Below are 15,833 nucleotides of genomic sequence, written 5' to 3' on the forward strand. Positions count from 1 at the left end.
TGCTTTGATGGGGTGGTTTTAAAGTCATTGTCAGGGTTGGTGCCGTTAACCCAGCACCACCACTGGTTCCTAGAACACAAACAGATCTCCGCCTGGGACAGGCTGCTAAACCTTCTCCCGTCCTCTCCTCCCAGTGTTGTGAGGGCTCTTTTTAGTGTGTGTGAGTGACTTGAAGTTTTACGTCTAACCTTCGCAAAATTTAGGTTGAGAGAAGGGATACACAAACTGATGTGTAGCGTTGTTGGTCCACAACCGCTTCATGAGGTACCGCTGTCAGGCACAGTGCTAGGAGCTGCTGTTGCTGGTGGGAGAATCTACATCTGCTTCTGGAGCTGTTAATGGCACCCTAGGACCATGCCAGAGGTGTAGAACAGCCTTGACAACCCTCGGGTCAAAGCGTTCCTCAAAATGAGTCAGGGCTGCATAACTCAGTTTGAGTTTTGAGCTGTGACTAAAGCTGAGGTTGTAAGAAAATACTGGTGTCGTCTTCGTGGTGCATTTTGCATCTTCTGACAGGGAAGGGGTCCTTCAGCACTGCCAAAAGCAGTGTTCTGTTCCAGAGCTTGATCAGGACCCTGTCTGTGGTTATCCAGAATGTCTGGTTCAAGAGAAAAGCCTTCTCTATGTAAATTCTCTCTGCCCCACAGCTCTCCTTCCTGCCTTTCACTAAGAAAATTACAGTCTCAATCTTTTAAAAGTGTTTCTGCTCAAATTCCTGATTGCTGGTGTCTTGCCCTTTTGTTTCAAATGTATCGATACTTTTTTTTGATGTGTTATTCAAGTCCAAAAGGGATGTGGATTTCAGGAAATTCTGGGCTGATACTGATTAGGGGAAAACTGTACAGGCTTTAATAAAAGCACAAAGCAATACATATAGAAACTTTGAAAAACAGTGCTGTGCTAGATTTAAGAGTGGCCTTGGGCTTTCCTGCATGTCACAGAGCTGTGCTCAGACCGTTTTCAAACCCACATGCTTCTTGAAAAAGGAAGGGCAGAAGTGTGGCCTCTGATGTGCTGCTGTATGTAATCAGAAGCACTGGTTTAAGCTTTGCTGTATTGTAACAGGTCCATGCAACCCTGGAGCTGTTTGCGTTAATTGTGGTAGTCTTTGAACTCTCAATGAAGATGAGGTGGCTGGGCTTCCAAACCTTTATCAGGCACAAAAGGACTATGGTAAAGGTAAGTTGTCTGTATGATTGTCAATGTTTCTCCTTCAGCATCTTCAGGAACCAAAGAACCAGATTAAATATTGGCCTGTACTGTAGCAGAGATGACTTAGCCGTGTGTCCCAGCTGCCAAATGATTCATGTGAGATCTCCAAGCTGTCTGGGACACCTCCCATCCTTAAAGTGTCCAAATAAATGGGTGGTCAGTGAGAGCTTTGCCTTTTCCAAAATGAGACTGCAGCTGTGCCTCTCATTAAACCCCTGTTTTGCAGACTTGCGTGCTGTTTGTACAGTTCATAGAGGCCATCGTGGTGTTGGTACGCCAAACCTCGCACGTGCGGATAACGAGAGCTCTGCGCTGTATCTTCTTGGTGGACTGCCGTTACTGTGGTGCCGTCAGAAGGTGAGTGGTCAGCTGGCTGGGTTTTCTGCTGTCATGCTTGCGACTAGGGTGGAGGAAAAGCACTCTGATCCTGCAGGCATCTCAGGAAAATAAGTGTCTTTCATGGGCATTTCACATCTCGGAGATCTTTTGTAATTGCGACTGAAGTGTACCTAGTGTCTTTCCTATGTAGGGAAATTTCATAGGTAGTAGCTTTGGGTGTGATCACGGTACACGGTGGTTATGTGTACTGTCCTCAGATGTATAAACTACCTCAGAGAGCACAACACGTGAACGTGGCTGTGTTGTTTCTGGCTCCTAGGTTTGCCTGTAAACTGCACAATGAATCACAGAGCTAGTCTTTAGTCTGGAGAAGGCGAGTTGACAGGGTGACAGTATTGTTTGCAGTACCTGAGAGCTGACTGCAAAGGACAGATAGGTAGCTTGGAAACAATCTTAATTTACCTAGCTTTCTACTTTTAATCCTTGGAGGGAGTGGGAAGAAAGTCCTCAAGTATGGTGTGTTGTTGGGTTTTTTTCCCTGCCAACCCAGAGGAGAAAACATGCAAGTTTTTGTTTATTAATGTTTTCTTATTTTTCAGAAATCTGCGACAGATCTTCCAGTCCCTCCCACCATTTATTGACATTCTTCTCCTCCTGCTTTTCTTCATGGTGATTTTTGCCATCCTGGGTGAGTTGTATTTATGGAAAGTGAAGTGATGCTCTTAACCAGTTACTGTCCAAAAGCAACACAAACAGCCTGGATGAATATAAAGCTGATCAGATTCAGAGTCCTGCCAGGATCTTCCATTTATCCCATTTCATCTGCCGTCATCTGGAAGGCAGAATTAAAGATCGAAAAAATCTAGAAGCTGGGTATTTGATTTTGAGACAAAGGTCCTTTTGACCTCTTCCAGAGGATAGTCTGTGGTGTGCATGTTTGTGGTTTCCAAGTTCTGTTTCCATCAACTATTCCTCAATCTTGTAAGTTTAATCTATGTTCCCACGAATGCATGTGTCTGTAGTGTACCTGCTACAGTCCTAGACTCAAACCATCCCCAGAAAGCTTGTTTTCTGAAAGATTCGGTGAAATACCGATGATGCATTTTGGCAAATCTGTATGGAGAAGCCCTTCCAGATACTTTTCATGGTGTCAGAGAGGGATTACTCTTAGTGTGACCTTCTTTTCGGGAGCAGACTCACCACTCTGCTGCTTGACATTAAACAGACTTTATTTTTGTTTGTACTTTCCCCCTTTCTTCTCTCCTCCTCTGCCTTCTCTGCTGCTTCTCCAGGTTTTTACTTGTTTTCTCCCAACCACTCAGATCCGGTGAGTATCGCTGATTTTTTGAACTGAAGCTTGAGTCCCATTTGGACCAGCTTAAGAATCAAACGTTATTGTGTAGATGTAGCTTATTCCTGTGTGGTGGCCTGGGAGGCCAGATGCTAGCTGGTCAGAGGCTGCTTGGCAGTGTTACCCTGGTTTACCCCCTGCTGGGAAGGAAGACAGTCAGAGAACTTCCTCAAAGACAGGATGTCCCAAAGGGAACATTCCCATAGTTGTTCCTTGTTCTTGGTGTCTTAATTCCGTCAAACGAGCCACCTGCCACTGTCCCCAGGGGAGGAAGGCATCTGGGTGAAAGCTCGGCCACCTCAGACTGTGGCTGTCGGAGTCTAGCAGCCACTAGTTCCTGCTGCTGCCGAGGCTGTAGCTTGCTAGGAGTTACTACTAGAAAAATGTGTAGGTGAGCTTTTGATTGTTTTAACTCTTCACATGCCATCTCTAAGGGACCTTTAAAAAGGATTAATGCTGACGTGCCCTTTCCCTAGGGGAGGCATCAGGGACTTGTAGAAGTGCCTGTATTCAAGTGGGTGGGTGGGCTGGTTGTTTTGTTTTTTGAATGAAATGTCACTATGAAATTCTGCTTGCGTTTTGTCATGGGAGTTTTTTCTTTCAGTACTTCAATACCTTAGAGAACAGCCTCGTGAATCTCTTTGTGCTTTTGACCACTTCAAAGTAAGTTCATGCTTTTCTAGCTCAGTCTTTCCCCTTGTCCCCAGAGAAGCCTAGCAGAGCCAAGAGTTTATTTGCAGAAATGCTCTGTCTCCAAATGTGACCCCTTTCCTCTGCATGAGAGAGAGATTTCCTGGGTCAGCCTGCGTGGGAAGAACTGGTACTTCATTTTGGTTTAGGACATGGTGACCTCAGATGCAGAGTTATCTCTGAGTGACTCAGGCCACTTCATTGCTGTGAGGGCAATAAGGGGGGAAACGGCTTTATTAGGCCTTGGTCCAAGAAGGGAAAGTTTCTATTTGTGCTCCTTTGTCAGTCGACAGTTTGCTGTTGTGAAGTAGCTTCCTATTCCTCTGCTTCGGTTCACCTATCTGCCAGGAAAGGGGGATAACAACAGTGGGTAAATATTGATCTGCTGTCAGGGAGAGCTCTGAGGATTAGGAAATTAGCACAGGATGGAATAAATCTTAGGTTGTAACACTCTTACACCAAGGCTGTATTGCTAAGTATCAAAGCACAACCCTTAGCCACGTTACAAATCCCCTTTGACCATTTGGTTTTCCGGATGTGCAAGGAATGTGCTTTTCATATTTATCTTTTTCATCATGCCTCCGTGTTCTTGCTGCTCGTTGCTAGGCACAAACTTCTGTGTCATGAGCAACCACGCATTTTGCAGAAATGTGCAGATCTTTGGATGTGAGTTTACACACACACCCGTGTCCTGTGCCTCTTGCCTTTGTAGTGGGAAGTGTAATGTGAGATATTTGGTGCCTAAACTTGTGTCTTTTTCGGATGCAGTTTCCCTGATGTGATGATGCCATCTTATGCCCGGAACCCCTGGTCCTGTGTCTTCTTCATAGTGTATCTCTCCATTGAGCTGTACTTCATCATGAACTTGGTGAGTTTCTTGTTGAAACACTTGACTTCTCTCTGTCTGACTTTGGAGCTCATTACCCAGCAGAGTTTCCCCATTCCCAAGAGTGCTCTGTAACAATCTGAGACCCTTTGGCAGAATACTTCTAGAAATGGCAGCTTTGCTACACGTAGGAGTCTTTTAAAGTTTAACCACAAGGAGTTGAACTAAATCACAGGAAACAGAATGATACGAATATCTTTCAACTTCTCTCACATTAATATCATGCTCGGAGTGACATACTCAGTTGCATGAAATTTATTGTCCTTTTCTGTCTTAATTATTTATCGTAAAATGGCATTTTATTATCTGGGCTTGCCTGAAATACTTTGTAAATCAGTTTGAAGGGGATGGAATTACTAAGTATGGCAGGACTTGAAGAGTGCTGATAACTGCAGTGTGAGAGCATGGCTGCTGTGCTGGCATTGCTTCTCGCAGCATCTAGGCAGGGCCAAGACCAGCTCAGGTGAGGATGTGAGCGGTGGAAAAGGGGTTGTCAAAGGAGTCGAGGAATTCTGCAGCTCAGGGTGAGTGATTTGATGCTTATAGTGGGCTTGGATTTCGCTGCTGCTGTCCTAGATGGAGGGTTAGTTTTGACATGTGTTTGCCAAAGCTCCCATGGAAGGGTAAGTCCAGAAAGCAGCCCTCAAAACCCACTTTCCAGGAAGAGATCAGGGCATTTTAACAAACCTTGTGATACTGTTTTCTGTTGGCATGTGTGGGGTTTAGTCTTAGCTCTTAAAACCACTAGTGAGCGTTAGGAGGCCAGAAACATCTGGACCTCTTCCAAAAAGTGGATCAATGTGTGTGCAGCGTGCTTGGTGATCCTTTTGTGGGATCCCGTATGGCCAATGGGCCCTTGCTGACTACATTCTGCCTCAGTCATTGTAGCGCTTAGTAAATTCCTCCTGCAGGCAGTGCCTCTCCTTGCCTCTGGATGTTCCTGACTGTTCGAGAAGCACTGGCTCAGGTAGCCGCAGAGTATATGGATCTCTCCTGTCTTCTCTCTGCAGCTTCTCGCTGTTGTGTTCGACACTTTCAATGACATCGAGAAAAGGAAGTTTAAGTCCTTGCTGCTGCACAAGCGCACAGCCATACAGCATGCCTACCGCTTGCTGATCACCAAACAGGTACAGGGCCCTGCAGGGAGGCTGAGAACAGCCTGGGGTGCGGCAGGAGGGGAGGTCAGCAGTGTTTTAAGAACACAAGTGGTCTGGAGTGTTTAAAGAGCATGTTCCAGAAAAGTTGATTTATGTCTGTTGACTGTAACCATACTTGCCAAGGGCTACTGTTTTTTCATTGTGTAACTTGTTTATATCTGTTTCTGGAGAAAACACAAAGTAGTCTGAATTTCAGACCCATGTGAGGTTATGGAAGTGTCTTGATAAAATGAGTGAAGTTTGTTCTGGAGAGCATGCAATCATTGATTTCTCTCTGATTCAGTGTGGGTCACGTGAGGACTTGCTTCTCAAGCACCAGTACTTAGAAGAGGGGTGGGTTATACATGTGAATGTACAGTACAGTTGCTAGATACTGCATGAGTAAATGGTACAGAAACAGAAGTAATTCACCTACAAACAACTCTTTACAGGGACAGAGCACTGGGGGAGAGGGTTGATTTCTTGCTTAACTTGTGGAGCAGGAAGAGATGTAAGGCCCCAAAATAACTAACCCACTTCTAGTTGATTAGTTCATGTTTAGGGCACTTTCATTGTATGAACAGTTCCTGAGGAATAGCTGATAGTCTTAATAAAGTGGCAGTAATGGGATCTGTTAGGCTCTCTACTAATTTTTGCAAGAAGAGTGCTTGAACTCTGTTGCTTGGGGTGTCTGGTTGGACAATTTTCACATGATAGGGCAACAGGGAACAGCTCTGCATTTGCTGGAGGGACCGACTGCCAGGAGAGCTTTCTGATCTCTGTGCTCTGGGATAAGCTCAGTACGTTAAAGTAATAGCTTAGAGTACTTTTGGGGCTTAGTTATAATGGCATCTTACGATAATGTAGAAATCCTGCTTAAAACAAATCCAGAGTGAGAATTAAATACGCTAGCTTCTATGTGCTTCTGCCTGATGTTGCTGCTTGTGACAACATTCCCTTGTTTCTAGAGGCCGTCTGGAATTTCCTTCAAGCACTTTGAAGGGCTGTTGCGGTTTTACAAGCCTCGGATGTGTGCCAGAGAGCGATATCTCACTTTCAAAGCACTGAATCAAAGCAATACTTCTTTAGTCAGGTAGGATGGTCTTACTGCTGCACCCAGAGCAGGGAGGTTGCTTCACTCTCTGAAGCTAGGCTGTACTTCAGAGAGGATGGCTGGGTTTATGGAAGGAAACTTGTCTGGGATGTGGGAATAGAGTTATGTGATTGAAAGGATTTGTCTGGGAAGCAGGGAGCTTGGAGGTGTGGGTACCCTGAGAGTTGAGGTTTTTCTTCGGAGGTGATGGAGTTCCTGCATGCCCTCTTGTGGATACAGCGATCTGCTGGCAGCCACCAGGCAGCCTCTATTTTCCACCTCCCCTGCCAGAACAGAGGAGCGAGAAATTAAGGAACAGCATTAGAGCCTGCAAGGAGCATTTCTTCACACAGTGCAGCCTCACAGCTTAACAAGTTTTTTTGTTTTGTTTTTTTTTTTTTCCAGCAGCTGGCTGTGTCCCCCAGGGTTTTGTTAATTAAAATCTGGTTCTGCTGGTGCTTTCAGGACTGTCATCCTCTGTGTTATGAGGCAGAGAATTACCATTCTGGTGGGTGGGTGCAGCTAACTCCAGCCAGCATGGAAGTAGAAGAAATTACAGCAGGAGACCTCCTCTTCCTTTTCCTTTGTTCTGGCCACAGACAGGCTTGGAGTGAGTCTCCCATGAAACAGGTGCCGATCCTTCTCCTTAAAGTCAAGTGCCACAAAGAAGTGTTGAAAACGGCATAGGGAGAAAGACTGAGTTTTTAAATTTAGGCACCTGATGACACCAGTAAGAGTCTGAAAAGTTCAGCGTCCTCACTTTCAGATACCTAAAGCTGTTACAGGCCTGACCTTGAGCACCTAGACAGGTACTTACGTTTTATGAGTTTCTTTGCTTTCATGTCCTTTTTCAAATTTCATTGTTACCTTGAAAAGAAAATGTGCAAAGTCATTAGAAAAGGACTGTACAAGTAATTAAGACAGTCCAAGACTTCTTCATGAAGAGCAGTACAATCTCTATCCCTTGGAGTTTGTTATCTAAGCCTCAGGTCTTTCCTCTCAGTGGTAAAATTCTGGAGTTCAGGAGAGTCAGAGTTTCCTCTAAGGGCTGTAGCATTACAGAAAGAAGGTAGGCTTTGCACCTTGTTCTGGCTATTGTCAGTCAGTAACCTTTGGCCAGACTGGGAAGAGGTCAGTGTTGAGTTATATCAACTGTGGTTGCAGTTCTAATAAGGAGTTAATAACTTCCAGGGACTCTCTACTGATGATGCCTGACAAGGACAATTAAGGATCTAGCCAACTCCAAGGCTCTGATCAGATGCTTCTTTCTGTTTTGCAGTCTAAAGGATTTTTACAATTTCTATGAAGTTGTTGGCTTAAAATGGAAGGTAAGTATTTATTGTGTGGAGCAGAGGGGAAGTGTGTGTGGGAGGGACAGCAAAGGAGACCAGAGATTAAAGAGAAGGTGGGTAAGAAAAGGCAATCTAAAAGAAGCAGATGATGGGGATAAGGTGGGTCTCTGTCACTGCACATTTTTTGTATGGATGTAGCATTGACTGCTTCTGATCGTGGCTGTTCCAGGCAAAACGAAATCGCGAGCACTGGTTTGATGACCTTCCACGGACAGCATTCCTTATTTTTAAAGGTAACAGGCTGTGTTTTCATGACAGCATGTGTTCAACTAACGGGAAGAGCATTTCTTTACAAAGACAGGGGCCTCTGTAGGGACCTTCTCTTATGTCCCTGGTAAACAGCTGAGGGAAGGCCTACTAACCAACTCTCTGTGTTTTCAGAGCCTCCAAGGCCAGAGCCTTGTATTTAGAGTCTCCAAGGAACATCTCTGTCATGTAAATATTCCCTGTGCTCTGACCCAAACCCTGGCTTCCTTAAAATAAGAGACTTCTTGGCGGAAGCTCTGTAGCAAACCAGACCCTGAGGTCATGGAGGGCCGTATTCCTTTTTCAGCACAGAGGTTAGGTGGGGATTTATGATTGCTGAATCTAGTAGAGTTTACGGAGTTTCTCCATAGCCCAGGCAGCAACTCACAGCAGTGACTGTGGAGTGGCATTTGTGTTTTCACAAAAGCTGCTAGGCTTCCTCGTCCCAAGATGTGGTTGCAGCGCTCGTACAGGTCAAGTGCAGCTGTTCGGGAAGGGGAAAGAGGTCTGAAATACCCATCAGTGTAATCTGTCTTGCAAACGTGATTTATCTCCCATGTCCCGAGTGTCCTGACTGAAATAAGAACTTATCTGCAATTATTTTTCAGTGTTGTATGCTAGTGGGAAACAGTTAATACCATCTTGATCCAAACATACAGCTGTCATAGGAGTCCTACATATCTCTGCTGATGCATTCAACCCTTCTTGACAGCAAATGTGTTGTTCCAAACACGGGCAGCGCTTCAGCAGCTGCATTTACCTCTGTCCACACTGCAGAACTAGTACGTAGAGAAAAAAAAGGCATCTCGGGGGTTAAGGATAGTGAGTTCATTGCTGCTAAAATTCTAGAGGAAACCTGAACTTGGTCCCAAGAAGTTAATAATCTGCTAATCTGTTTAGCTTCTGTGCTGAGGATTGGTATGAAAAATGTCTCTAAGAAAAAGATAGAGCAATCTGTGCGGGGGGTATGGAGGATCACGTGAACATTTGTTTTGTCATACTTTCCTTCACGCAGGCATCAACATCCTTGTGAAGTCCCGTGTGTTCCAATACACCATGTGTAAGTAGAAATAATGAGCTGTCTCTCTGTTAGGCTCCCTTGATCACATAGGCCTGGTATGCTTGCAAGGACTTAGCGTGGTGGGGCCTGGTCTTTGGTCTGAGCCATGGCTCACGTACAAATTTTGGAGTTTTGGCAGAGAGAGGGGCAACTGCATACTCGTACTGACCACTACTGCAGCCTGGACTCTCAGCTCTCACTGTGTCGAGTCTTCCGGAGAGGCTCGTTGGTTCACTACTTCATAACGCACTTGTGGGTCTGATTCTGTAGAATTCAGCTCATTGCATTTAGGTAGGTTGGTGGTTAGCTTTCACAAGCCTTGAGGTTTTTATCTTGCAGCTGAAGGATGCTGGGTAAGGAACTGCCTTGCCAGTCAACCACCTTCTTCCTTTTGCACTTGAGAAGGTGCAAGCATCGTCATTGCTGGAGAGATTGCTTGGCAACTGTACTGCCTGCGAGAATGATTCTGTGCTCCTCTTCTCTAGAGGAGAAAGAGTAGCACTCGTGGTGCTACTTGCTATGTTCTAAATAATCTGTTCCTACTCAGTAATTTGGGGTTTTTCTGAATGTTGGAGAAGTATTTAGTAAATTGGGATGCTAAACTAAAGAGGGTGAGGTGGGGTGGAGTGAGGAGATCTGAGTGAAAAGAAGTCCTGCACCTTCAGTTCTCAGGATTTGAATGTTAGGGAGCAGCGATAGATCCCAGCTGACAGGGCTTTGTCCCGCGCTGCTGGGGACCCAGTGGTTCTCGAGATCTTGTGCCAGTGCTAGGAGGAAGCTGAAATATGGCAGAATGTAAGATAATGAGTAAAAATGATTGAGCATGATTCAAACCGTTGTTTTGTTTTAGTTTTGTTTCCTTCTGAAGATAAAGGTACTGCATCTGTTAAAGGCCTGGGAAAAGTCAGGGTAGAAGGCTCTCCCAAGTTATGAGGTCAATTTGTTCATTGAATTGGAAACAATGACCCTGCCACTTGTCCTATATTGTACTCTTTTTGTTAGCCTAGGAAATGGATGTCCTCTGGTCCAGGAGTGTTCTTGCTATGGGTTTTTACTTTGTTTTCTAGATACTGTGGTGGCTGTGAATGGAATTTGGATTCTTGTTGAAACCTTCATGCTGCAAGGTAGGAAACATTGCAGCTTGTTTCTTGACTGTGATGCTAGGGGATTAAAAAAGGGAAGGCTAGAAAAAGTTCTTCTTGTGTCTTGCAGGAGGGAATTTCTTCTCCAGAAACGTCCCGTGGAGCTACATAGTCTTCCTTACAAGTAAGCTGGTGCCTCCCAGCAGAGCTGTCATTTCATGAGTTGGGAGGGGAATAGGCAGCTCTGTTCCCAGAAGTTTATTCAATTTGAAGTTAAAACTTAGCCACAGGCGTACAGACTCCATCTAGAACAATGCTGTGCCTGGCAGGGATTGTCAGCATCCACACAGACCCATGTGAACACTGCTGCACTGTTACACAGCTGCCTGTGCCACTGCTGTCTGGGGAGCCTCTTACCTCTGATGCAACTCTCTGCAAAAGCTGCTGTATTAGTCTTAAAGCTGGCTTCAGCCTGAGAGCAGAATAGCCTCGTTTGTTAGGCACAGTGTGCAAAGTGATAAGCTCCTCCAGACTTGTGATGGCTCTGTGTGGAGTTGCTCACGTTGCTCTGCGCTGCACTGACTATTCCAGGAGGCATTACCAGCTCTGATCTGATTGCAGCTGTAAGCTGGCTCTCTGCCACACAAAGCAAGGCAGTCCTGTTGGAGTAGAGTGCAGGAGCATGCTGAGGAGAAGACTGAAAGGACTAGATGAACTAGTTGACAAGCTGAGTTTTCTAATTGAACTTCATCCCCTCCACGAACATGTACCTTAGTCTTCCTTTTCAGCCTAAGTATAAGCAATTGCATCTCCATGTGCTGGTTCATTGCACTGCCATAGAACTCTTCAGTGATGTGAATTCACTTCCCTTCTCCTAGTATCTCTTGCTCGAGGAGAAGGAAGTATAGCTCCATTGAATCAAAATAGTGTGTAAAACTGCTGCAAGAGGTTCTCTGGAGAATCTAGGAGAGGTTACTAACCTCTTATTTGACTGCTGGGTAGCTCTAGTGCTTCTCTGGCCATTAGTCTACAAAACAGTTGTTACGAAAGTTTGAAGGCAGAGGCACTCTGCAATGCTTCTTTTCACAAGGATGTTGTCATCCAGCTCTTCGCTTCTTTCCTGCCTGCCCCGCCCCCCCCCCCCCGCCTTGGAACCTGGAAAAAAAGATTTGGGGATGACAAACAAGGTGTCATCATGATGTTATGGTGTTCTTTAACCTACAGGCCCATGAGGTGCTGCTAGGACAGAGGGTGAAAGCAGATGGCTCTTCTCTGAAAGGATCTCTCCCTGCAGATCAAGGCTAGGCTATGGCATGTGGATATGTTCCACTGAGATAGAAGGAAATAAACAGGCGGGACTGAATTCCCTACACTACTTACTGGCCTTTCCTGCAGGAGCTTGTGCCTCAACAGTTATAGTGTGTTAGCCAACTAAGTGTTTTGTAGGCTGCTCTGGAGAGAAATCGCCATGAATACAGGAAAATGTGTTGATTTGGAGGGAAAATGTCTCTTTGGCATCTCACCAAGAACAAGGAGGATGGGTGGGGGTCTGTTAAACCTATGTTCAGAAGTCCTGTACTTAAAGTACCACGTGTCTTTGAGGGCAAGCCTTTGCATAAGCCCTCCTTGTGATGCTGCTTATTTCTGACCATGGCTGTCATCTTGTTTTACAGTCTATGGCGTGGAGCTGCTCCTGAAGACCACTGGACTGGGGCCCGTTGAGTACCTGTCCTCAGGTTGGAATCTGTAAGTGCGCACTGATGTTTTTGAGAGGTGGTGAAAATTGTTGGGTTAGAAAGACCGACTTCTGAGATGAGTTTTTAGGCCTGTAGACAAGGCCATCAGCAGGCTATTATAATTCTTCTGCCTTTGGCCTTGTGCATCTTGTTAGGCTGGAGCAGCACCAAGTACCTCTTCTCTGCTGAAACACTAGTGATAAATCATTGCTCTTATTTTATTTTCTTTTTTTCTTTCCAGCTTTGACTTCTCAGTCACCCTGTTTGCATTTTTGGGGCTCATGGCGCTGGCATTTAACATGGAGCCATTCTACTTCATTGTGGTCTTGCGACCCCTTCAGCTGCTGAGGTGAGACAGGAGGGCTGGGGGGGCGGGTACAGAGAGCAGGTGGGGAAGAAAACAGCCAGGCTTGTTTTCCATCAATCCAGTTGGGGACCGAGCTCCTTACCAGGAGAGGGCAAGGATTGCGCTGTGGGTACGTGACCATGGCAAACAGGAATTGCTTGGGGTAATGAGATTAGCCAGAGTTATCAAAATGAACGATAACAAAAACTTGGGATGGGATATGAAACCCCGTGCTTTGGAGCTTAAGCTGATCTCTAATAGAGATCAAGGGATTTACCGGGGGCAGATTATCCTGTGTCTGCCTTCGTGGGGTTCTTACACCTCCTCTAAATTGTCTGATGCTGTTCAGAGAAAAGCTCTTCTGTCAGGGTGAGACAGTCTGAGCCAGTTTAATAATTTCCATTGAATTACCAGAAATTACAGTTTTCAAAGGATGCTGCTTTCTAGGGTGAAGTACAACCCTGTTCTAACTGCATCTCACACTTTAAGCAAGACTGCGGCCTGTAACCTCTCTGCAGCTCAGTAAGATGGGTCTGATTAACCCTCTCATCTCGAGGCTGTTATGGAGGTATATTCACCTTCGCAGAATACTTTGAGAGCCATAGAGGGAAGGCATTTGAGGCAAAATGTTGTTTTGTTAAAAACAAGCTAATGTAATTTAGCTCTTCAGCGAGGATTTAAAGAACACTTTATGACACTCAAGGGGGAAAAAAAATAATGTTTTCTCTGTTGCTGCCCTGCCAAAGCCTGTGTTTGGCAGCTGTGTTTCTCTGTAAAGGCTGATGGAGTTGCCAAATCTTAAATTAGCAGGCACAATGTAGTTTTCTTTCATCAATTTTTATTGGGTCATGGGGGAAACACAGAAAAGCTTGTGTCTGAGGAAAGGAGTAATGAATCCTGACCCTGTACACAGGACTAGTTTAAGTTCTTATGATTTTTATTTTTTTTAAATAGCTATTTATGCATCATGCTGTGTAAAAAGATGTAGACTTTTTCTTGAGATTCCTCAATCCTGTAAACACCTAGTTGAACATGTCATAAACATTCAGATGGGACAGCGGGACATTGTTAGGTGAGCAGAAACCATTTAAGCAAGAGCAGATCCTGTGAGTTTGGTGTCAGGAAACCTTACTGTTCGTTGACCTGGGAGGTACAGAGAACTGTGATACTCTTAACTATTTCCAACAACACCAGGAAACTTGCAGTGCTTGGGTAACTACTGGCTTCTCCTTTCAGGCTATTTAAATTGAAGAAACGCTACAGAAATGTCCTGGACACTATGTTTGAGTTGTTCCCCCGGATGGCCAGGTACTAACTTCTTCTCTTTGGGTGATGGTGGGGAGAAGGGAGTGAATGTTTAGTGTCTAGGGCTGGGGTCAGGATAGGGACCTGTCAAACCTTCTGAAGGTGTTTATGCTCTGATCTGTCAATAGATTGTTGCTGATTCTTCAGTGTGCTGCAGTGGGGTGTTAATCTTCCAATTTCTTGGAGCAGTATGCGATAAGCAACACTCCAGCACCCTGGGCCTCCTGCTTTTGTGTTAGGAGGATAACTAAGAGTCAATGCTTGTTTAATTTTTCTCCCCCATCCCAGCTTTTGGTGAGAGGGGAGGCCCATGTGGGAGAAACATTGGCATGAATGTACTCAGTACCAGATGTTTCCCTGTCCTTAGTACAGCCACTTGAGAGCATTATGGTGAAATGGTGGGGCAGAAGGAGCTTGGTGTTTGAGTGGGGCATCCTCAGACCTTATTCCCTTGAAGGATGTCTGAGCAGGGCATGTTAGCTAGAGAACCCTGTTCTTGGCACAGTCCCTGCATCCAAGGACGTAGAGAGGGCAGAAACAGTGTGTGTTGTTCTTTAATAAAGAAACTGCAGAGAGATGTTTGTTTACCAGAAAAAGACAGACTGGGAGGGAATCCAGGCTGCTCTTTAGTTTCTCTCTTCAGTGAGTGGCAAGCTCCTTGTCCAAGGACTTCTTGAATGAGAGCAGGCAAAGAACGGCAGAGCCACAGTGGCAGGGAAGGTGGTCTGGGGTTTTCAGTGCTGCTTCCCATCCGTTGGAAATTCCTTCCAGAACAACCAGCCTGTGCCTTTGTGTTTCCCTGCCTTAGCAACTCTTCAGTAGCACAGTACTCTTTCTGTTTTTGCCTCCAGCCTGGGTTTAACCCTGCTGATCTTCTACTATTGCTTTGCCATTGTTGGCATGGAGTTCTTTGCTGGCGTGGTCTACCCGAACTGCTGCAAGTGAGTACCGCAAATCCACCCCCCTCTGCAGTGGCTTTGGTGCACAGCCAGTAGCAGCAAGCTCTGGCAGCTCTGTCTCCCTGTGGAGAAGGGGCCAGAGGATGGGTCTGAAAGGGGTTTTGCAGCTAAGGCAACATGCTGTGAAAATTTAGGAGACACTTCACTTCTCTAGGTAAGATTGGATGAAATGGCTTTTGCATTGCATTTGGAAAGGGAGAGATTTCTGTGGTAGGGCTGGCTGGTTTTAATGAGCTCTGTAGCTTGCCTCAGCTAGCTGCACTGGGAGGACTTCTTCATGGTACTGTGGCTGGAAACTCTTGTAACATCTGCTCAAGAGTGAACTTGGGATTTTTGTCTTGGTGATGCCGCAGTTGCTTGGCCAGATGTGTTACATATTTAGGCCTCACTTTGTACCAAGATAAATTCAGCTGGTCTTGGAAGCTAAGCTGCCCTGTGTCCTTCTCATCGTAAATGATGGCAGACCACTTGGAAATGCCAAGCTTTAAGGGTGTGAGCCAAGAAGTCTAACTCAGACACTCAGTTTCTCTGGTATAATATTTGCTGAATGATTAGAAAGACTCCATGTGCTCCCTGGGCTTGTGCTGACCTGTGAAGGAGAGAGGCTTTCTTTCAGAGAAAAAGGCAAGTGTTGGCCAAGAGGTAGGAACTGCCACCCTGCCCACCACCTTCTAAGTGTTCTGGTATTTATAACCCTTGAGATTTTCCTTGCTTTTCCAGTTCTCTTCTCATTCTTTGTCCTGGTTTCTCCAACCAGCACAAGCACAGTCGCAGATTCCTATCGCTGGGTGAATCATACAGTTGGCAACAAGACGGTTGTGGAAGAAGGTTATTACTATCTCAACAACTTCGACAACATTTTGAACAGCTTTGGTAAGGGCAGTTTTGTCCATAGCAAAGACTATTTCTTACTCCATCTGTGTTCCTGCAGAGCTGGATGGCAGGACTGTAGTGCTCATGTAAGCCTGGGGCTCTCCCATAGAGTCCTACTAATGCACCTCAAACGCTCAGCATCCTGCTCTTTCTGTCTGGAGAACTCC

General features: G+C 45.5%; 1 protein-coding gene across 8 annotated transcripts in view; it reads left to right on the top strand.

Moving 5' to 3' along the window:
• Positions 1–15,833, top strand: part of TPCN1 (two pore segment channel 1) — a 49,815-nt gene that overhangs the window by 25,056 nt on the left and 8,926 nt on the right. For all 8 annotated transcript variants that reach the window (XM_052795701.1, XM_052795700.1, XM_052795708.1 and 5 more), the window contains 18 exons: positions 1,066–1,179; positions 1,439–1,569; positions 2,151–2,239; positions 2,844–2,878; positions 3,507–3,565; positions 4,361–4,460; positions 5,489–5,605; positions 6,583–6,707; positions 7,987–8,035; positions 8,229–8,292; positions 9,321–9,365; positions 10,433–10,489; positions 10,578–10,631; positions 12,121–12,193; positions 12,425–12,532; positions 13,766–13,837; positions 14,686–14,775; positions 15,551–15,666. In XM_052795701.1, coding sequence (XP_052651661.1) covers positions 1,066–1,179; positions 1,439–1,569; positions 2,151–2,239; positions 2,844–2,878; positions 3,507–3,565; positions 4,361–4,460; positions 5,489–5,605; positions 6,583–6,707; positions 7,987–8,035; positions 8,229–8,292; positions 9,321–9,365; positions 10,433–10,489; positions 10,578–10,631; positions 12,121–12,193; positions 12,425–12,532; positions 13,766–13,837; positions 14,686–14,775; positions 15,551–15,666 — 1,498 coding nt within the window. The remainder of the gene's footprint in view (positions 1–1,065; positions 1,180–1,438; positions 1,570–2,150; positions 2,240–2,843; positions 2,879–3,506; positions 3,566–4,360; positions 4,461–5,488; positions 5,606–6,582; positions 6,708–7,986; positions 8,036–8,228; positions 8,293–9,320; positions 9,366–10,432; positions 10,490–10,577; positions 10,632–12,120; positions 12,194–12,424; positions 12,533–13,765; positions 13,838–14,685; positions 14,776–15,550; positions 15,667–15,833) is intronic.

Source organism: Harpia harpyja, chromosome 9 (assembly GCF_026419915.1).
Source record: "Harpia harpyja isolate bHarHar1 chromosome 9, bHarHar1 primary haplotype, whole genome shotgun sequence".
In the NCBI taxonomy this organism is placed as follows: Eukaryota; Metazoa; Chordata; class Aves; order Accipitriformes; family Accipitridae; genus Harpia; species Harpia harpyja.